Source organism: Coptis chinensis, chromosome 5, assembly GCF_015680905.1.
Source record: "Coptis chinensis isolate HL-2020 chromosome 5, ASM1568090v1, whole genome shotgun sequence".
Classification (NCBI taxonomy): Eukaryota; Viridiplantae; Streptophyta; class Magnoliopsida; order Ranunculales; family Ranunculaceae; genus Coptis; species Coptis chinensis.
Genome location: NC_141460.1, coordinates 88,912,172 through 88,935,208, shown reverse-complemented (window position 1 = coordinate 88,935,208; position 23,037 = coordinate 88,912,172). Strand labels below are relative to the sequence as shown.

General features: G+C 33.9%; 1 protein-coding gene and 1 pseudogene across 5 annotated transcripts; one reads left to right on the top strand and one right to left on the bottom strand.

Moving 5' to 3' along the window:
- The first annotated feature begins 1,702 nt into the window (after positions 1-1,702).
- LOC147499839 (O-fucosyltransferase 20-like) lies at positions 1,703-10,853 on the top strand (annotated as a pseudogene). Its single transcript, XR_015197036.1, has 4 exons — positions 1,703-1,865; positions 7,886-7,979; positions 8,107-8,294; positions 8,693-10,853. The product of XR_015197036.1 is annotated as an O-fucosyltransferase 20-like (transcript).
- Positions 10,854-12,792: 1,939 nt separating this feature from the next.
- LOC147499838 (uncharacterized) lies at positions 12,793-20,760 on the bottom strand. 4 transcript variants are annotated; one of them, XM_086561601.1, is made up of 9 exons: positions 20,479-20,760; positions 20,313-20,384; positions 20,115-20,231; positions 17,550-17,587; positions 17,347-17,462; positions 16,322-16,467; positions 14,645-14,759; positions 13,844-14,121; positions 12,793-13,119 (listed from the first exon to the last, which is right to left on the bottom strand). In XM_086561601.1, exons 1-7 carry the CDS (start codon positions 20,533-20,535, stop codon positions 14,718-14,720), a joined length of 588 nt encoding a protein of 195 aa, XP_086417727.1. In that variant the 5' UTR covers positions 20,536-20,760; the 3' UTR covers positions 12,793-13,119; positions 13,844-14,121; positions 14,645-14,717. The 4 variants fall into 4 exon arrangements, with proteins under 4 accessions (XP_086417727.1, XP_086417728.1, XP_086417726.1 ...); XM_086561602.1 differs by having other exon boundaries at positions 12,793-13,086; XM_086561600.1 differs by having other exon boundaries at positions 12,793-14,121.
- Positions 20,761-23,037: the final 2,277 nt, after the last annotated feature.

The following is a 23,037-nucleotide window of genomic DNA, read 5'->3' as shown; positions in this document are numbered from 1 at the left end:
CAAGGAGAGAAAAAAAGAAAATCAAACTTTCTACACAAAACACTAAATTTCTCTATTCTAAAACCCATCCAAAGATTAATCCACGGAAGCCTACGTAATGGAAGAAATAACCAATACTCACAAACAAGAAACAACAAAGAAAAAAAAAAAAAAACTAAACCCAAAAAATACAAAAAGTGCACAGGTAGCTGTTGGGGATTATACCAATACCAATCGGTTCCCCCACTACACAGATAACTTGTATGAACTCAATTCAACTCCGGACAAAATCCAAATATCAACTACAACCTATACTAACATGCCCAACTCGCTAAACAACTATTAACAAATGATAATAATGTAAAGTTAAAGAAAAGCAAAACCACAACACAAAGATTTACCGTGGTTCGCCAATGATGCCTACTTCCACAAGAGCGAGTTCTTAATAAAGTGGGAAGGAAGATTACAATCTCTCCTTTAGGTCTCTCACCTTACTAGATCACTCTTATCTCTTTTCTGAGGGTTGTATCTCAGAAAGGTTATCTCTCTTTGTTTTTAGTGCGGATTTCAATCCTTCGACTTGTTTGGTTAGGTTTTCCAAAACCTTGATTTTTGGTTTTATCTCCAAAACCAAATTTCGGTCTTGTGAGCAAGGCCCACAAAAATTATGCCTCGGCGCTGGGCTTCCTCTGAGCGCGAAGTCGCTACCAAGACTGAAGCCGGCGTGAATTGGTCTATGTTCTTGGACCTTTGGATGGCGCTCATCTCTCATCCGAACGCACCATCACGCCTCGACTTGCGATGCGAATTCGCTTGTTTCTCTCGGCTCGGTTTCTCTCCTCATGTGAGGGATAACTCCAACAGTAGCCCCCTTCTCTATTAATCGCTCTCGGAAAAGCCTAAATCGGTATAAGTCAAGTCAGGCAAGTATTTTTAATTTTCCTAATCAATTATTCACAATTTTTCGTATTAGCCAAACTTGGGCCATGGAAGGATTAATCAGTCTCCAATCCTTGCTACCCACTCAGTCTTTTCCCGCCCACCCACTACAAGTGGCGAAGAGACTAGTTGGCAAGAGAACAACTTAAGATCGGCTCTGCTCTATTTTCGGCATCGTTTTAGAGCTCAATGAGGTATCATGGATTTTTCTTTATGGTATTATGGATTTTTTTTTAATAGTAGTGATTGATTGACTGAGCCAAGACTGCATCTCTTAGTCAATTTCCCGAGAGCTTATTATATAATAGCAGTCCCATTAAATTAACAACGTACTTTTTTTCTCGCTTATTGTCTATTCGTATCTCGAGGTAATTTGTTTCAAACCTCGATGCTTCATTGAATGCCCTGATTATCCAAATTGTTGAAATTTTGATTGAGTTGATTGATTATATGAGGTTTTTTTATTGGAGTTTTAGGGTTTTTTGATGTTTTAGGGTTTGGTTATTCATGTTAATGGGGTTTTTGTGTTTTTCATTCATTTAGGAACCGATCCATCTGTTTTCAGTTTGAAATTTTGTTTAATTGAACCATTTTTAGTTTTTCGATTGATTATTCATCGTTTCGATTAGTTTGATGAAACTGTATTAGATTCATCGCTCATACATGCCAAAATTTTGTATACTTTTTTATCTCATCTCTTTTGCAGACAAGTAATTGACATTCTTTTCAATAGAGTGGGAAAAATTGAAGTGTTTATTTGTAGTGTACAGGATAGTGAATAAGGATGACTTTCTTTTGGAATTTTACAAATGGAATAGATATAAACATTGTTATGGATGACGAGGAAGGAGAGGATTTTGGTGTTGGTAATGGATTAGGAAATGAATATGTGAATGGGAGTTTGAGTGAGAAGGATGTTCAGTTAAGGATTGATGATGCTGAAGGAAGTGAGTTGCCATAGTCCGTAGTGTGTAAAATCCATGGTTTGGTTTTTCGTTCCAGAACAGTGGGCTATATTGAAATACAACCTAAGTAAATGGATTATATACCTTGCGGTGTTATAAGGTACTTTGCCTATGACTATATTCGACTCTCATGGTTTATATATCTGTATATTGTTGTATTGAATTAAAATCTTAAAGCGCGAGTCGATTTTGTCTCCAACGTATGCTTGCCTTTGAATAGCTAACAAACATGTCACTGTTCCCATTTCAGATTATAATCCTTATTGACATGTGAAGCACTCCATTGTTTTCATAGGAAAAAAACTTCAATAGCTCATACTCTAATGGATAACTTACCGTAGTTGAGATTGATGGTTTTTTTTTTTTCATTATATTATGTTTACAATTATTTATTCCATTTTTTTTGTATGGTGTGTTGCTCTAACCATTAATCAACAGTCTTTATATAATAGCAGTGCCTTTTCGACCTCATTAAGGTTATCCACATCAGTAGGGGTATTATGAAAACTTAGGAGAAAAAAATTGCTCTAGAAAACTGGCCCTCCAAGTCTCGAAACCCAAAAAAACCCTACGATTTAAAAAACCAAAACAGTTGCCTTCAACCCAAAACTCTATTGTTGAAATTGACAAAACCCCATCATCTTACAAAGCTCCAACAAAGAGAAATATAGGAAGTTTTATTTTCATATATTACTATATATATAGCTTCTATGTTCTATCCACCAAGCAACCTTGCTACATATCTGATTTATTTACACAATTTTATCAATAATTCAAACTCATCAAAGATGAAGCAATTTGTTGAGAATATCAACCATCAATTCAACTCACCGTCGCTTCTGCTTCAACATTGTGAGTTTTTTTTTTTAGTAATTTATTTTTTCATATTGTGTTTTTGTGATTTTGGAATCGATTCAATCAAAGATTTTCAATTTCACACCACGAATGAAGTGGACCTAGACCCAATCTTCAAGGCTACTCAGTATGTATGTGATTCATGATTGTATGAAAACGGTGGCTACTGAGTGGTTAATGTGTTGGGAATCATTTGCATGGTTTTAAAACTTATTGCATCAGATTTTAATAGTCAATGTTGTTGCAACTGAAGTCGATGGGGTGATTATTACCTGTGAAGTTATAAACATGATACTGTGTTAATTCCTCAAGGTGGTTTCATGTTTGTCCTGCCATTTGTTTTAGGTAACCTATAATTTGAGTTTTCTTTGATATCTTTCAAGCTCAAAAATTTCTTACGATAAGTAGAATTTTGTTTTAAGGTTTTTTCTAATGAAGTTTCTTTGTTAGTTTTACTTCTATTGGTCTTCTTCACTTTTGCTTCATCCATCTGTTTTAAACAGTTATTGAGCACACACACACACACACACACTTATAACTCGATTGAATTGGTACACTTTATAATGATTATAGAAAACAATGTTTTAAATTCTAAGATGCAAGCTTAATTTGATTTATATATGGACAAATTCCATTCATCAGGCCGCCATTGTTATCTTGATAGTTAAATCCTAAAGCTTCATTTGGGTTCTTGGATAATGACTTATATCAATAATAGGAATTTAAAATTTTTGTTTGTGTTCTTGTAGATTTGGGTAAGTTTGGAGATTCCTTCAAATCAATTAGGAGTTGTAAGTCTATGCCATTCAATTATTTAAACAAGGTGAACTATACTCTTCAATCTTCACAAAGGTAAAAATCTATAGTTAAATGGCTTATCCTCTTGGAGTTCCGCTCTTTTAAGTATTGGCATGAGTTAAATAGGCATATATTTTTCAATAATAACTGTTTTTATTATACCTATTATATATTGTCCGAAAATGTGTTCATACATATAATATTGTGCTTTCCTTATCTTTTTTTTTCTTCTTATGACGAGTAATTTTCTATATATTTTTTGCTAGGTAGGTAAGCTAAGCATTAGATTGAAAAGAAAGATAAAAGAATTACACTAGGCCTAAAGGAATAATACATGTTAGGGCCAACATGCATGAACTATATAAATAAGTCTGTGCTATACAATGCTTAAAGGAAATGGACTGATGGATGGACCCCTGTAATTTGGCCATTGACTGCTGATAAGAGCCAAAAACTATAGTTTTAACCCCTTAATAATATTACATTTAGACCAATTATGTGTATAATAAATAAGAGTTAGTATTGATTTACGTGCTTTTGTGTATTTCAGGTCTTGTAGTCAAATATGTGAAGAAATATGCTACTTTAGCAAGAGAAAGGAGCAAAAGTTGGTTGCTAAGAAGTTATATGGTTAAAGCCCAAGTTTCAAGGAGAAAAAGTTTTTTTAAAGCTTAGTCAAAGCTGAAAAGTCAAAGTCAACGTGGGTAGAAAAATAGCATAAAAGGTAATAGAACTTCCGCAGGCCGTATCTTTGGACTCAGACCTTGGAATTGGGCCTATTAGATGTCAAAACGGCCAGCTCGGAAAGAGCTTTCTAATGGTCTAATCCTTGACCCAATCAGAGTAGTAAAAGTAGACAAAAAGGGTATTGAAATAATTTCACATAGAAAAACCCTTTTTGGACATATGTAATTAGGTTTTGGGTTTGATTTCATGGCCCAAAATATGGCTCCAAAGCCCATGCACGAAATTATAACCCTAACCCTCTCCTATATAAAGAGGTTTAAGGTTAAACAAAACTTGGTTACTCCTCTCTTTAGTTTAGTTTTAAATTAGGGTTCTCTCTCTATCCCTCTTTAGTTTAAGTTAGGTTTAGTTAATTAGTTTAGTTTGTAACCTCCATTAGAACCTTTTAATAAAAGCTTTAGTTTATTCAATTCAAGTATCGTTAATAAAGTAGTTCTTCATGATGTCTTATTCTATTTATTATTATGTTCATGATAATCCCATGAATCAAAGCTAAACTCCCATTATAGGGAGTTTGAATGAAGCTTTGAGAGGACTTGATTTGTTAGTATAGATTTGTTGTTAGGGTTTTAAGTTTAGGTTTTTCTTGACTTAGAGATAAGAAAAGTTTAACCTAAACTAGAGAATAGTGAGTTTGCCATGAGAATGAGAACAAGCTTTCTCTCATGCTAATTAGTTTATGACTAGAAATAGTATAAAGTAATTAGGGATCATTAAAGGTCTAGTCTTTATATTTTAACCTTGTGTGAGAATATCTAGACTAAGGTTTTCTATACAAATCTATGCTATCATGTTAAGAAATTAAAAGTGGATTTCAATCTCTCTCTAACTTTCTCCATATTTGATTCACCTATAAATAATTACTTTAATTAATATTAGTATAAGATCAATTGATAGTATTATCTCGTAGTATAAATTCTCAACATAATATTACTATCACCATTGTTTCTTTGTGTTTGATTAATTGGATTCTATTTAGTCTTGGTAGTTTAGGAGTGGAACAAATCCTGACTCTTTATATATTGCATAATGAATTGAGAGTAGGAATAATATTGATAAGATAGTTGATCATTAGTTGTTTATATTCATCTATAGATAATTAAGAATCAATTTACTAACTATCAACTGCCTATTATCAATAATAGACAATTTGAGTAACCGTATCCAGGCTTTGGTTAAGACACGTGAGCCCATCATAGAGTGAAGAACATTGCACCAATATAAACACTGATGGCTCTGCTAGGTTAAATGCAGGTCCAGTTGGAGCGGGAGGTGCAGAGGGATGACACTGGTAAGTTCATTTTTTCCACAGCCATTCCAATTTTTCTTGGAACTCTATTGTGTATATAATAGCAGTCCCATTTCAAGCTCATTGAGGTTGTCCATGTCAGTAGGGGTATTATGACAAAATAGGAGCAAAAAAGGAAGTTTACGTAGACCCAAAAAGTTAACCCCAAAAGCCACTTCTTCCTTATTTCTTTTGGCGAGAGATGAGGATCTGACTTCTTCTCTTTCAATTAAATTCTAGAAACAGAAAGACTTCTCCCCATTGTTTCTCCCCGAATGTCTAAATCTTTGTAATCTCATTTGACTTATCTCTTCCTGATGGAGTTATGAGATCTAAAATCAATCTCCTCTTCCTGTTATTAATATGGTAAGTTATCTCTATTGATTTTAGGGTTTATAATTGAGAATCTTGATCACCCCGAGGCTAAAAATATGACGTTGAAAATAGAGGAACAATGCACGCACCAGAGCAGATCCTTTATATGTCTCACTTTTCTATGACACTATGATCTTTGAAGTATTGGAAGTTAATCGTCTAGCTAGAATGATAGCCATACCAGATATTGACTATTTATATAGATCGATGCACCTTTAATTAGTTTTGTATTCAGAGATGAAAAGTGTAAAACCATCTTGGCCAAAGTTCATTAATTAGTATAATCATCAAATAAGCCTTGGACGTCTTGCTCTTTTAATCTTGAGTTGAATTTTGGCATTAATTAAGTTGGTTCTTTTCCTGTTTGTTTTTCCTTAACTGTTGAATGTAGATCCATGTTTTTCAACTCTATCAAATCAAAACTGATCAACCTTTGACGGTAATGATATGTGGGTCTTAGTAACTAAGCACTGTTTAAAGACATATTGTTGTAGATCGAGCTAGAATTTCTTATATTTGTGTTCAAACTTATTGAGCGGATGTTCTTTTGAGAAATAGTTCAAAATTGAAAATAGTGTTGCTTTGTCTACTCTTCTTTAGTCCTCTTAGGTATGCTTCTTTATTAATTTGAAAATGGTTAATATTTGGCATAGTAAAGCTTCAGATAGAGCTTTGGATGGGCGAGAGACGGGAACGTTTAATACAGCTACTATTGATATAGAGTCCGATTACTTCTGTGCCACTGGAATAAATGTAGAGGTAAATTCTATTTTGACTTTATTTGGTATGTGTACATATCAATTTTTGTTTGAAGGATTACGGGTTGATCTCTATACCTAAATTTTCTCATAGGCTACTAACAGAGGGATCAATTCATTGTTCTTGCATTTGATAATAGGGACCTACCGAAGAAATATTTACATATTTACATATCTGATTAAATGAGAGGCCATTAGTTTGTTAGGTCTTACGCTAATGGGTGGTCAATATAGTTCTTTGCATGCACAAGTCCATAGTTATGAAATAAATATTCCAGGTATATACTGACAAGTGACTAATACAATTGTTCCTAGCAATCCAAGTTACAAGTTCGTGCATTAAGTTAGTGTTAAATAAACCGGTATATTAATTGGTGGTTGATCCAAGTACTGACCAAAGAAGGCGTAAGAGATTTTCCTGTAACTTATTGCTTATCTATGTATATCTTCTTTCCCACCCTTTTTTTAGCTTTCCCATTATTGTTTTGATCTTTCTTAAACTTCTGTTGTTGGTGTATATTGATTATCCAGTTTTGCAGTTTCTCGAGTTCTTCAATTTTCAAAATAAGATTAATATTTACTATGGTTGTTTTTACAGCTTCAACATTTTATTGGACACTAAACAATATTGGAATACCCCATTGATGTCTGATGATATATAGTCGACACCCCCAATTAGTAACTATGATGCACGAGAATTTCTTTATTGATAAGTACTGTTGGAAGTTGAATTTTACGCCTTTACGCTTAGAAGGGTCTTGGGAAGGTATTAGTAATGGTCACACTAATAATTGTTTTGAGGATGATGAGCAGAAACAAAACTCCATTCCACATCTCGCTTCCTTGAATGTCTAGATTAAGTTTTGCACACAACACACATGACACCAAATGTAATTGGTATCTTAGAACTCAATGGAGTATGCCGATTCGTCATAATTGTCCGCCTTTGTATTAGCTACTTAAGTGCTCTGTACTAATCTGTTCATTTATTTGTGGGCTTTCAGTGCTTTGTTAGGAGGTGGAAGTCATTGGCAAGTCATATTCCATGTTCTCTTTCTTATTGATAAGTACCAAATTTAAAAAAATTGATGTAAAATGGTGTGTTTAAACATACACTTAATTCAAATAATTCACCTATAATAACAATAAAAATTAAACATGATTTCAAAGTTTTTCCAAAGTTTTTATTTCCATCCTAACAGCAAGATCAAACATGAGTTATCATGACAGGAAACTTGCTGGGCTCTGCCCCTTGAATGCTTTCGAGGTTACGAGGTACAGTTTGAAATATTTCTATATTTTCTATATTCAGCCCTTACTCTGTCAGTAATCCAGTAGCTATATATATTGTTCTTCTGCTAACCGGCCTACTTAAATGCTTTGTCTTGCTATACATTTTTAGGCTACTTAAAGCACTTGGTGCCCCAAGACATGCAAAGATCTATTGGGCAGGAGGACATTGCCTTCCCTGGTGAATTGGAGCCATTTGGAAACAGAGCCTCTCTTATGGAAGCCCTTGATTATATTGTTTTTGAGAGCAATGATGTGTTCATGCCATCTCATGGTGGAAATATGGGCCACGCAATCCAGGTATAGTTCCATCTTGATGAAGCACATGGTTTTGCTTGCTAGACTATTATACTCGAGTTAATTGAATATAAGCATTAAAGAGGAAGATACCTAGTAAAATTTTACAGTTAATAATAGAAGTACTTAAAAAACATTATGCCCCAAAAAGCACATAATCTCAAAGTTCTACTTAAATTGAGTGATACTTAACTTAAATATCCTAAATGGGGCTCTTTAGATTAGAAACAGAATCAAGTTTCACCACATTTCAATCCGACTCTTTTGGATTAATCATATGTATTCTTTTCTATATCTTGAGAAGGTTCCTTGACATATACATAGTTTTTATTGAGCTTTTTTTACCAAGTGACACAAATTTGTTCTTTTAACTGACAACTTATACTTTTTTATTTACACAGGGCCATAGGGCTTATGCAGGGCATAAGAAGTATGCATAAGAAGTATATAACACCAAACAAAAGAGAGATGCTACCTTATTTTATGAATTCCTCTCTTTCTGAAGCAGAGTTCAACAATATCATCGAGACTTGCACCATGAATCATTAGGTAGCCCGGATTCGAAACACTAAGATTGGGAGGGATGTTACAAAGTATCCTATTCCTGCGTGCATGTGCAACGATTCAAACCAGTCCTGAGTCCTAATTGAAATCACAGAGGTTTCTTTACTACATATACGATGTACACTATGTTGCTTCATAAGAACTCTGACTATGGCAACCTTGAATTTGTACTGCCCTTTGAAGGAGGAAATGCATCATCGCTTTTTCTCATAGGCATTCTGGCTTTGGACACCCACTGCAGAAGGCAATTTATTTATGAAGACATGCTAAGATGTGCATGCACACACACTTCACCATCTATTGAAGTGCATGTGTCACAGGATCTATGCCAGGATTGGAGACGAAATCATCAGCTCATATTCTTTCCATTCTTTACACAATTATTATATTACATTCTTTGTAGCGTCCAGTATGTATATAGTTGTATATAGAAGCATCTAATTTTATGTTTATACTAGATTTTGAACTCGGGCATATGCCCAAGATCTTTTAGGTATTATGCGTATATAAATCGCAATATTCGAACATTGTTTATGTACTGAAACATTATTAAGATCAAATGTGTTCTATGTTCCAATGCGTACTTTATCAATCTATCACGTGTCCTATGTAGTCCTAGGTAAGGCATCTATTTCTGGTTGTGGTTTTGGTATAGCACTTTTTGATGGAAAAGATTTAAGCTATATGGCTCTTTTACGGAAGTCTCCTATGAGTATAAGCTGCTAAACCCAGTGACCCACACTACTAACATTACTAACAATTTACTTCATTTGCACGATCTCTCTCCTCAAGTATCATTTTTATAATGTGTGATTCATGTAATCTCTCTTATGAAGTATCACTTTTATAATGTGTGATTCATGTAATGTCAGATTGAGTGGAACAATAACATGTTAAACAAAAATTAATGCAAAGAACATATAGTGTCTAGATTATTTTTGAATGTATAGTATAATTTCTTTAATTGACTCTTATTTTGTATAAATTTAAATAAGCAAACAAACTAATAATTGAAACAATGCAAATAATTAATGAGTTCTTTGTCGTCAGTTATGCATTACCAGTGGTGAAGATTTAAGGTCAACAATTTTTGAGGATCCCAATAGACGTTTATGCATACTCTCCCATGTAAAAGTTTATATCAAAAAGTTCCTAGCTCATAAACATTGCCTCTTAAAAAAAAAAATGTAACCAATGACTTCTGTGTTTGATGAACTATTCAGACTTCAGGGAGGACCAACTGTTTGTCTATTCCCATGGTTGACCTCCAAATTTGCTGGAATTAATGCAGAGAACATAGTGTCTAGACTATTTTTGAAATTTTTTGTAGAGTTTTAATTGAGAGAGAAGTCAAGAGTTTTAATTGAGAGAGAAGTCTACATGACATTGTAGAGGCTATTAGAAAAGACTAACTCTCATATTAGAGTGCCACCTAGAGAGAAAATCTTTCATTGGAGATCTCTACTTTAGTATATAGATAGTAGATTACTAAGTGTGCAAACATAAAATATGGGCCAAAGTCCTTATGCAATTTTCTTTTTAAAGAATCACTTAGATTCCGAGCAAACCAAACAAGAATCAGAGAAAGAATTACAAATTCAAGTTTCCTTGTTGCAATAGGATGAATCTTGGAAAGAGTTTGACCAAGCGACCAACTAATGTAATGGATTCTCAGTATGCTTATTTGTGTTGAGTTTTGCATCTCTAGCTAATGGAACAAATTGAGCATTATAAGTTTTTCAGAGTTAACTAACCTCAAAGAAATAATTAACGGGAATCGAAAACTAGATGCAACTGCATTAAACTAACCTAATTAATAGGAATTCAGAAAATGGATGCAAATGCATTGAACTAACTTCAATGAATTAATGAGAAATCGGAAACTAGATGCAAATGCATTGAACTATCCTAAGTGAATAATTAACTGGAAATCGAAAATTGGGTGCAACTCCATCGAACTAACCTCAAATAATAATCAACGAGAAATCAGAAACTGGATTCAAATGCTAAGAACTAATCTCAAAGAATAATTAACGAGTAATCGGAAACTGGATTCAAATACATCGAACTAACATCAAAGAATAATTAATGGAAAATTGGAAATTGGATATAAATGCATCAAAAACTGGATGCATTTACATTTTAGTGCTTAGCTATATGCATTTTAAACATGTCACACACCATATCAATAATGGTAAGACAAGGCCCAAAATCTAAAATTTTGGTCTTTGACAGTTCATGAAATTATCTGGATGATAAAATCTATGGTAGCTTCATGGCTGCTAAAAAAACTTAATTGAAGCGTGAAGAAAAAAAGATATGATTCGTATGCAAACAATATTATTCGTAATTTATAATTCTTACAAATGTTTGATTTTATGAACGATGTGTTTGGTTGCATGAGATAGTTTTCATTGGTTTAAAAATTCCTTTTGAATTATTAACTTGCTGTAAGAATACTCCCCTCAAATTTCTCCCCTGCAATTCACTGGGTGAATTTATCAATACAATCATTACCATGTTCAACTAATAATTTAGCGGCTATATAATCCTTCTGTGAAGGCATCAATGCATCATATTCAACTTTCGAGCATCAAATTACCTTTTAGGCTGGGATGATTATTATAGGAGAATCCGAGTATAGATTGAAATTGAATTAGGATGGAAAAATTTTTAGGGTTAACTTGTATTACCCCCACTAGATGAGCTAATTAGGATTTCCCCCAACTAGATGGGGAAATTAGGGTCTCCCCCCCTGAATATACACAAAAAAAAACACGATCAACCAAGTTGACTTTTTTTTTTGTGTACTCAGGGGGAGGGCCCCCTAATTTCTCCATCTAGTTAGGAGAAATCCTAATTGGCTCATCTAGTAGGGGGTAATACTAAAAAATCCAAAAATTTACTTTCTAATTAGTATGACATATGCATTACTTATGGATAATTCAAATTTATTTGCAGTTTAGTTTTTCATTTGGCAACCGAAATTCATTTGTTTCTTCCCAAACACTTAATTGTAAGCTTTTCTGTTTCAGATTGTAGTGATAATTTAGAACACAATCTCAACTATTCAACATCACTTACGGCTATCTAAGATATAATCAAATACTAAAGACCATCGACACGTCAAAAGAGTCATATTTATTAATGTTTGAAATAGTATTCATCATGAGCTTGACCTGAACAGGGCATAATATTCATAGGATATATATATATATATATTCTTTTCTTCTTCTGTTTTTTTTTGCCATTCTAGTACATTAGTAGGTATTCAACTTTTTATGTGGTAGTCTTTGCTTGAACTTGGGCTGGCTTTAATAGGGATTTACTCTAAGGGTGTCCACATCAAATTTTACTCACGAAAATTCAGGAGAAAAATAAGAAATATTACAATAAATCAGGGAAGTCACCTTCTCAATTCCCTATTTCTCTTTAGCTTTTAATATATTTCTTTTGGTTGTCATTACATGCAACACTTACATGTCTATATCACTTCACTGTAACATTGTTAATGGTTAGATTTTTCTCAATCTTCGTTTTCAGTTAAAATCCTATTACTTCAACTTATATTTGGTAAGTTAAGCAATTGTTCTTACATAACCTATGTCCTCTATGTAATTTTCATAATTGGTTGAGATTGAAATTTTGATCACATGAATTTTATTGATGAGGTAAACTGAATCTTGGAGACATCTCATTCAATAGGATTGCTTAGCAAATGGCCGCATTTTCTTATTCTTAGTTGTTTTAGTTTACAAGTGTGTTTGAATTCTTGTATATAGAATAATTCAAAAACTATTAAAAATAAATCAAATCAATTCTATGAAAACGGTCCCTTGTTCGTTGAACGGGCTCAAAACTAGTGTCCTAATTAAAGAACATGCTCAACATCATACTGCAGACATATTTAGAAATGGCAAGAAGAAGAGCAGAGATATATAAAAGATACTATCGCATTATTAAATGTTATTCATTAAACCAAATCCTTAGTACTCAACGCCGAGCGTAGAAGTCACCTTAAGCTAGTGATAATTCGTACAACGGGCACAGAACTTGTAAGATTTAACATCAGATCTATACGATGTGATCATCCGGTCTACACAAGTAGTAGTTCAACTGTGACAAGGAGTCATCAGCTGGTAAAAGGTGTTCCCATGACTATTGTTTCTACTGCTCTTTGCCCAAGATTTCGTCTCCAACTCCTTCTCCCCGCCTTAGTGCTAATTTCTAACTGAAAGAAGTAGGCTTGCAACATTCATACCCTCTTATAAAAAAATATACAATTAATCAAGCACGGCATGTAGCCCAACTACAATGCAAAAAAACCCTAGGCATTCACCAATTAAACTGCACATACAGCCTTAATAAATGCATAAAAAATTAACTTCCCTATCACTTTTGAAAAGGGTTTGGGGTTTTGGGTGGGTCGAAATGTGGAAATAGGGAAGCATTGCTTACGCAATCTCTAATGGCAGTCTGTTCATACAAAGGTACACTGGACCACATTGAGATTTTACCAGATGAAATATAATATCACCCACGCCCCAGGCACCGGTCATATTCATGCGTAGGAAAGAGAGAGGTATAGTACATATTGTTCTTTTAAGTTTTATGGTAGGTCCATAGATCTCATTTTCCACTATAACTCTATGACCTAAATTATAGGCATGTGCAGTAGCATAACTTGGATCTCCTGATCAGTGCAGTTTACATTTTTAACAGTGAAAGAACAGTACAGCAAAAAGAATTTAGATAAAAAAAAGAGTTCGTCTACCACGAGGATATCCCTATAGGGACGCCAGCCGAGACCGTTGGATCCGAGATCTAACGGTCCGAAAATAAAAAACAAACCCATATTCTCTCTCTTTCTTTTTGTTTTTGATTTTCGGACCGTTGGATCCGAGATCCAACGGTCTCGAAACACTCATCCCTATAGGGATATCCTCGTGGTAGCCCAGATAAAAAAAATAAGATATAAACAGGCTTACAAATGGTCTCCAGCTGGTACTTCTATCCCCTTACGACATTCAACATATTTGTCCCAAATCAGATCATACCAATCATTCTTATTCTTTCCATTAATGCATTTGGTTCTTCCCCCTATACTAATTGTCACCTCCATGTCTTTGTCATCATTCCTACCATCATCAACTTGTAATAGGGAAAAATATTTATCCATTTTTGCCCCCGGTATGACACCATCTTCAACAACATGATCATCATCATCATTAGAAGCAAAATGCTCATCTAAATCCAACCCATCCAGCTGCAAAAGGCATATATATAAACCACAGAAATATAAGTACAGATGTAACTTCATATGATAAAAATAATTATCAATGAATAAAAACGACCAAAAAGTATTACAGTTAGGAACAAGATGTGCAAATATTTTGCATGAATGACACTCATATAACAAATTTCAGATTTGGAAAAATTTCATATCGATGAATACGAAAAATGTTTTTTTTTCGCGGGAAGATCTACACTAGTAATAAAGTGTACAGTGAATGCATAAACTAGAGATTCTAAAACTAGAGATAAACAAAAACTTTAGTTGCTTACTGTGAAAAACGGAGATCTCTCACTCACTAGGAACAAAAAAAGAGATATCTATTCTCTGGCTTACCAAAAATAATGGATATCTCTCGCACCAGGAAAAAACAAGGGGATATCTATTTTTTGGATTACCGTAAAGAAGAATTATAGCACATGACTAAGTATAACAGAAACACAATTATTTAGGAAATGGATGTCCTATAGCAACTATTATTAGTAAATTTACCAACCTTGTCAAGATTGACTTTAAAGCTTAGAACGGCACATTCACTCTCAATCCCATTCCAATAATAAGGTTCGTCTTCAATTTCCTGTGGTGGTTTCATAGTCCATAATTTTTGCGCCCTGCAAGAAAAGCATAACGAATATGAAAATTACATTCAGCCACTAATACTCATGTTGCACTAAGATCCAAAGATCACACAGCTGCACAAATATAAAAATTTGCAACTTGAAACCGAAAGAAACCTGTCCAGAACACTAAACCCTACACCAGTTCTAGAAGAACAAAGCAATCCAATTACCAGCACAAAAAACTCAATCACTGCAGACAGCAACTTTGTCTCGAAGTTTTTTAATACTGTTAGAAAGAACATACCCATTCTATCCACATATTGTGGTGATGAAAACTACAGATACTAGAGAGCATATTAGAAAATATGGGTGCCTATTGTTTTATTTAAAAAAAAAAGTTACAAATCTTTTTCGTGATTTATGTCACATGAAAGCAAGTTAGAAATTTAATTCCTCAAGCCCTCAAATCTTAGGACCAACCCCCAAGGTTTGACCAGTATGCCAACGGACGCCTTCAAGAAATTTTCTCAAATAGAAGGCAGGCGTCCGCATAACATAAATTGCTAAAACCTCTCCCTTATGAAAGCCGAATGCCTGTTCTAAGTCCCAAGACTGGGATTAGTCATTAAAATATAATTAAAAAAAAAAAAAAAAAAAAAAAAACCTAAATCCACAACACTTTCATCGAAATATTTTGACCTTGTCACTGGTCATCTTCTTCCCTGCAAGTGAAACATAGACCTGGTTTTGATTTAACCTATTTTTGGCACACCCAAACACAGACCTGCTTTTCATCTAACCAATTCTATGTCGATTGTAGGTTTCGACAGTTTGTGACGAACGCAAACTCTCACACCAGAAATCAAACAATCTCATACAAAAATTTCACATGGAAAACTTTTCTGTAAACACACAAAGTTCTATTATTCACAGCTCTATTATAGACTAAAACAACTTTGTTTTCAGCAAACCAACTATAAATTCTCAAAATCCCAATAGATTATCTAGAGTACATATTTCAAAATTCTAATTAAACACATCAATGTTAATCGTATACCCTTGCACAAAAAACAAGAAACCAAGTTTTTACTTCCTCACGGTTCAATAACGTCCATATTTTTGCCAGGTTTATGTAGTGCATATTAAAATACCCCGGACATTTAAGATGGGTATATTTTCAGCATAGTGGGATGAAAAAAACTGGAATATCAACACCGTATTCAACGACTATCCAATACTTTCGTAGAATTTGGTAATCGGAAATTAAATATCAGTGCCAAAAGGAAAAAAAAAAATAAGAATCGAAATGGAAAGACGGTAGAAGACCCACTAACCCACAGTCAAGATGTCACTCCACTCTCTTCTCTCAAGCAGCTATAAAGAGTACTACCTACTCCACCCACATCAACAAGTACCCCACACCAGATTTAGCTTACTTCTCAGTGATTTGCTATCAGACTATCACTACTTTTACAACAGGGATTAGTCTAACACAATTGCTACTGGAGCTCTCTATAGCCTTAACGAAAAGATAATCAACACTGTCACTATCAAGGTTTTCTTTTTCTTTTTTTATTTAAGGCGAATACATTCAGAAGGTTTTGGAGAAATACCTTTCTCACAACATCATGAGGAGGATGTTCAAATTTGACAGAATCAGGGATAAGATACAAATCCAACACATCCGGTGTTATCACAAGTTTCGTAGATGTAATCTGCAGTAGTACAGGAGTCGCACTCCACAACTGCGAAGTAACATCTGATACACAAAAGAAAACAATGTGAGCAGTTGTCAACAATTTAGAAACGGGAACTATAACACACACATCTGAATAACTATTACATAACATACTAACAAACTGGAATCGAACAAAACCTTCCATCTAGAGAACCAAAAAATACCACCAGACCAGACTCTAAAAAAGTAATAATAATAAAAACATATTGTTTCCAATACTAGAAAATCATGATGAACTATGTAACATCGACACTCCAGATTACGAAAAGTTCATCTGAAAAGTTCGTTTCGGACGGATACGAAGCTCAGACATACAGAAAGTTGAACACCTAACTTCATAAGATTTCACAGACATACTGAAAGTTGTACAGATTCTTCTTATTTGTTTAGGGTACCAATACAACAATACTAACGACAAGAATAATGATATTCATGGCATTTAAAAAAGTCCCTAAGAGCTTGGGGGATTCACGTAAAGCAATATCTACCTGTTTGCCATGTAAAGACGGCATGCATAGCTATACATAATAAGTGTGAGTTTTAAGGTCCATATGTCACATTAAGAGTATAGATTATCTGTTAGGTAAACTATAGACCAATACCGAATAAGGAATTGCATGATGAAGTTATATTTAAGCTTTCTCTACAAACACCCAATAAAGACCTAACTTCTAAGCTAAGTTACATTAACACGGATAGATGTGTCCGAATTCGACACGGATAAAAGTGTGCCACAGAAAAATATCAAAAGTTGAGGTATATCACATACAAATGTGTCCGACACAGATTATGTTTATGGTGAGCCCATGTTACATAGCTTCCAAGGGTCCCAGGAAAAAAAAATGAAAAACTCAAAACATAATAGACTGAAAAAGAGGAAAAACTCGCATATAAAACAACCTTGAATTATCACTATGAATTGATTCAATAGGAGCTTTGGCTGCTTCAACATCCGATGAATAGATTGCCACAGACAATACCTCTCCTCCTTTAGGAACAAAGTATAGGTGGTAAGCCTAAACAAAAATGAAAATTGTCAGCATAATAATAAATGCAGCAAATATAGCATTCATCGTCACACAAGAAAAGGGTGTTAAGAAGACCACCTATCCAAATTCAAAATCTTGATTCTGTGGCCTTCCTGCCCAATTCCATATTCCAAACATTAAACAGACACATTGTTGATATATTAAAACCAGATGAACTCGTGAATTAACTATTCAAGATATTCAAGATGAGAAGGGAGAGAACCATAAACAACAGTTTAATACCAATTACTCAAATACCCTTACTCTCTACCTATGATACGGCTGTTTTGGCCTTACACCTGTATCGGTAGGGTACGATACCGATATGGGATACAGCATGGATACGAAAAGTGAAAACCCCATAGTTGATCCTGAAGAAATCTCCAACATAAACCCTAATAGGGTATGAAAACTTAAAGATACGAGGTCTCCACCTTCAGAGAAACAGTGAGTGCTACCAAAAAAAAAAGAAGTTGAGAGGGAGTGAGAGAAAGATATGTGCGGTGGTAAAACTGGTTGTTTTTTTGCCATTTATCCCTAGTTTTAGGTTGCCAAATCAAAAGAATATTACTTCATTGTAGGGGTGACTTCGGATCGGATCGGATCGGATCGGATTAACCTCTTTCGGAATTTTTCCAAAAAAATTTCGGAACCTAATATGCTAGCCAAATCGATTCAAAATATATTTCAACGAAAGGAATAACTGGGATCTTGGTAAACAAAAATGCTTTACAATTAGGCTCATCTAACATAATCAATTAAAATTTTCATTCAAACAAGTGATAACATTGAATATGGGTATTTGTAATGTTTCAATCTTTTTATCGGTGGAAATTGAAGGCGTGAAGTGTCTTCATAAATAATGGATTATGGTCTTGGACTCCAAGTCTTTTACATAATATTCTATCTATTGGAATTTGGCTTTTGGATTGGTGCGGTCATCAGATGACTCAATGACTTTTTTCATATCTAACACGTGGGGGAAGTAGTGGCTAGGTTATGTTTTGTTTTGTTTTGGGAAGTAAAACTATAAAACGAATGAATCGAGATCTTCAGTGGATAATGAGAGAAATATATATTTATGAATAAATTGGCAATAATATCGGAAATTTGAATTTTCGGATCGGATCGGATTTAGAATTATATCCAAACCGATCCGATTTTTTTATTTTGAACCGAAAATCGGAAAATCGCCCATGAAAACTACACCCGTGAGCGGACCAATTTCGGTCGGATTTGGAAAAATTTAAGAAAAAAAGAGACACCCCTACTTCATTGGTTTTATTCTAGAAGTAGGCTACAACCAGATTCAACGAAGGAATTGGGAACACATGCTACTAGGCTCATCTAACATAATCAATTAAAATCTAAGTTACATTGAATTGGTGTGTCCGTATATCGGACACGGATACGAAGTGTCTAACACGGTGAAATATTAAAAGCTGAGGTAAATCACATAAAATATGTGTCTGATATGTGTTCGACACGGACACGTGGATACATATCTGACACGGAATTTTTTTCAAAATATGGCGTGTCCATATAACATAGATTAAAATATATATTCCAACTAGAATTAATAGATTTAAAAAGAGGCGTGCTCAAGCCAGCCAAATGAGCTGTTTCGGGCATTGTCCAACAATTTTTCCCATTTTTTCCGTTTTTTTTTTCCAACTCTACTTGGGCCCCCACCAATTAAAAAAAAAGAAAAAGAAAAAAACACAGGTAGCCACGTGCTCAAGACTAGTATCTTTCAAGCCTGTTATATTTTGAGTAATATTGAAAATAATAATAATATATATTAGCCCTACCCGTATCCTAAATTCAAAAAAAGTCGTATCTGTATCCCCGTGTCTGTGCATCCCTCATAGCTATAACACAAGAAATCATCCTATGAACTTTACCACCAAGGTTTCACACTTGCCTTCGATAAACCCTATTTTTCTTGTCATTTAAACACCCATAAAATCCAAAAACACTCAACAAAGTTTTAAATTGGAATTGATGCTTTCTTATAGAAACATGTATACTAAGAACATTTTTAATGGTGAGACCTCTTGAGCACTAAACACCAAATTTTGAAAATTTAGTGTTTTTCATCTTTAATGGTGAGACCTCTTGGATACCAAACCAAACACCAAACACCAAATCGGCTGGAATTTGGTGTTTGCTTTGGTGTTTGAACCAAATGTACGAGGCGGTGTCCATGTAACATAGATTTAAAATATGCATTCCAGCTGGAATTAATAGATTTAAAATGATTATGTATCTAGGCATTCAATCATATCTTCTCTATCAAATGAGCTTCTTTGCAAAAATGTATAAAAACGAAAAAGAATGTTATGCTTGTACACAAGCAAGCACAGAATTCCAGATTTAAATGTCTAAAACAAATATGAGAATAATACATGTATTATTTATGCTAATAACTGTAGTAACTGGAAAGCTCAAACTAACAGAACATTTTACTGGTCACCTTTCTACATATTTTTAACTGTAAAATTCCTGTACGGAGTAAATGTCAAGTCGGGTCCATATCCTGGTCTATCTGGGTAACAACGGTAACAGAGATAGATACACTAGTCCAACTCAGCATTATACAAACAGAAAGGGGAGAAACATAGCAAATTCCAAACTCACCAGCGGCATATCATCACCACTGGACAGCATAGGATCTTCAGATCCAGTAACTGTTTTCTCCATCTCAGTATCTTGAATAATTTCTTCTTGTTCCTCTTCTTTGATCAAATTCATCTTCTACATCGCCGACAACAATATATTAAAAGAAATCAGTCAAGTATATTGGGGCAACCGTCTTATCTATACTAGAAGTGGTACCTGTAAAATAGAATCCTTTATTGCAGGGAAAAGTGGAGCAGTAAAATTTGTATTAAGGATATTTCCATTCTCCTGCATTAGGAAAAAAAAAAGGAAAACATAAACGAATGACGTAAACTAACGCAAATTTAGCAACAGAAACCTACAGATATCTCCATAATTCTACCTCAGTAGATAAATCCTTATAAACATCACCATCAGCTGAGTCTCCTTCTATATCCATTCTGCTTATCAGTAAGTTCCACTGATGTGTGTATCTTCCTTGTGTCTTTCATCCTTGGATAACAATCTTCTTCCATCATCTGGATATTTGTCCTTGACATCAGAGTCATCTCTTTTCTCACGTTCTTTGTCTAACTGGGGATTTCGTAATACAACAAACAGAAAACACATCAGTAATCCTAATATTATTAAAGTTTTAGTCTTTGTTTTAAATTATCATTCCTTTCTCTCATCCTCTTAGAAGAACCACTAGTAACATGTTCAGAATCCAAATGTTTTGAACTATTGTTATGCTTGTGTCGTGAGGGTAATTTTTTTTATGTATTTATATCAAGCGGTCTGGTAAAACTTTCCAAAAAAACAACTTTCTAATGTTTTATACCAGTTTAGGACTTCATTTCTAGTTTCGGACCCAAATTTATAGCCCACTTTGCCCTTTTCTTCCAGTGTAAAATGTCCATCTAGTCTTTGATTTTATTAACTCTAAAATATCGATATCCCTAAAAACCTCACCTTCCATTCATTTTATGCATAGAATAGACAAAACAGAAGACACTCGTCAGACTAATTTCATACCCTGTTTTGTTGGTTTGCACAACCTACCAAACAAATAACTCATCTTTTCTTCCTACCTCTTCCAACAAATGATGTTTTTTAGATTGTTTTTGTTTTGGAGTGATGAATGTGTCAATTACTACTGTATAGTGGTTTGCGGGTGTAACTTAATGTATAGTGGAGGCCTAAAATCATGAGAAAACCTTGATAACGGTATCTATGGGGAAAACTAGGATTTCAATCTATATCTTGATAACGGTATCTATGGAGGCCCACTTCTTCTTCTTCTTTTTCTTCTAAGTCAACCCTTAAACAAAACCACCATTTTCATCTCACAATAAAATCATTGATTTTTCAAAATTGAACATCTCCCTCCTCACAACATCTCTTGATTACTCCAAGTCTTTTATTTTAAGAGATTTAAAAGATGGAATTATTTCAAATTTGAAGATACAATATCAAACCTACTTGAATTTGGTGCTTTCAGAATTGTTGGTGTTGCTATCAAAGAAGTTGATGTAATTTTTGTTCGTAAATTTCTTTTCAAGAAAATAGAAATATGTATAGAGTTGTTTTCATTGAAAATTAAAATTTGATCTTGCTGAACAACTATGCCCTTCCAAATTTAATTGTATTGAGTTTTCCATTTGAAGCAATTCGGATTATTTTGGATAAGTTTATGACTGTTTTTTGTTGATATATAATTGGGGTGTGATAAATTTTGAGAATGAGCTAGGTGAGAACCAAACACCTTTAGTACTAATTATCTCTAGGACATGAACTACTAGAATTGGATACTCCAAACTTGATTAGGTACCACCTTATACTGTATAATTTGTTGCTGCCAAACAGAGCCAACGGTAGGTGTTGTTCCTAGAAATATAGTGACTACCACTATCAATATTAAGTACAATCATAGTCAGGAGTGAGGTCTAAGTTGTTAGGTGGTCCAGGCACTTTAGTGGTTAACTAATTAACTAAAACTAGTATGTGGCACGTGCTCATGCACGTGTGTTCTAAAGACTTCAAAAAGAAACAAAATGGTGGGAGCACTGAAGCATTTGTATCCTCAAAATTTAGAATATTTACTCATTTATAAAGTAATGTAATAGTTGGAGTTTAACTTTTTTAATGGGGGCAAAATAGTCTTGAGAAAAAAGTGGGGAAGTGTTTTAGAGTTACATAAAAAAATAATATTTTACTGTTGTGGGACTGTAGATAAAGGTCGTGATTTTTAAAATAGTTTAGATATTATGCACTAATGTATCCTTATCCATAACATTCAACGTTCCTAAGCTATATATAATTCTAAGCTAATATATTCAACGTTCCTATGCTATAAACTCAGTCATTCCACCAAACTTAGTGATTTAGGACTTAATGAGTTGGCTGTGAGTTTATGGTGTCAATCCAAAAGTCACATTATATATAGAAGACCTTGGTAAGGTCTAAACCAGTAAGTTTTCAGTTCTTCTTTTCCATTGGGAAATTTATAATATATCGTTTATGTGAAGGACTGCTATTGCTTTGGTTTCTTACATTGTTATATATTAAGTTGAAGAATGTTGTTTGGTTTCTTACTGTACTTAATTGGTTTCATGTTGAAGCACTTCTTATACCAATTCATCTCCTCTCATAGATCTTGACCTGTCTGGAGTAGTGGGGTCAACTTATTTTGTGTGTTACTTGCTCAACTTTTTTGCTTGCTCATCATCTTTTTCACCATAAGGTCAATCACAGTAGTTACTATTTTTTTTTTTTTTTTTTTTTTTTTTTTGTCAGCAAATTTTCTAAGGTTGGTTTTTCGGATCTTCACATAGAGTCCTTCTAGGTACTCTATCTTGCTTTTTTGCTCTAACTTAGCAACTAAATTTTAGTTTGTAATATCTGTTACAATTCCATAGTCCAATTCAATAGATAAACCCATATATATGAAATTATTATGTAT

Coding starts and splice junctions, on each gene's coding strand:
- LOC147499838 (XM_086561600.1), bottom strand. CDS start 20,535: ATGGATATAGAAGGAGACTCAGCTGATGGTGATGTTTATAAGGATTTA. Junction 20,385..20,478: donor ATAAGGATTTATCTACTGAG/GTAGAATTATGG, acceptor TTCCTAATGCAG/GAGAATGGAAATATCCTTAA. Junction 17,588..20,114: donor GTGGTGATGATATGCCGCTG/GTGAGTTTGGAA, acceptor GGAATTGGGCAG/GAAGGCCACAGAATCAAGAT.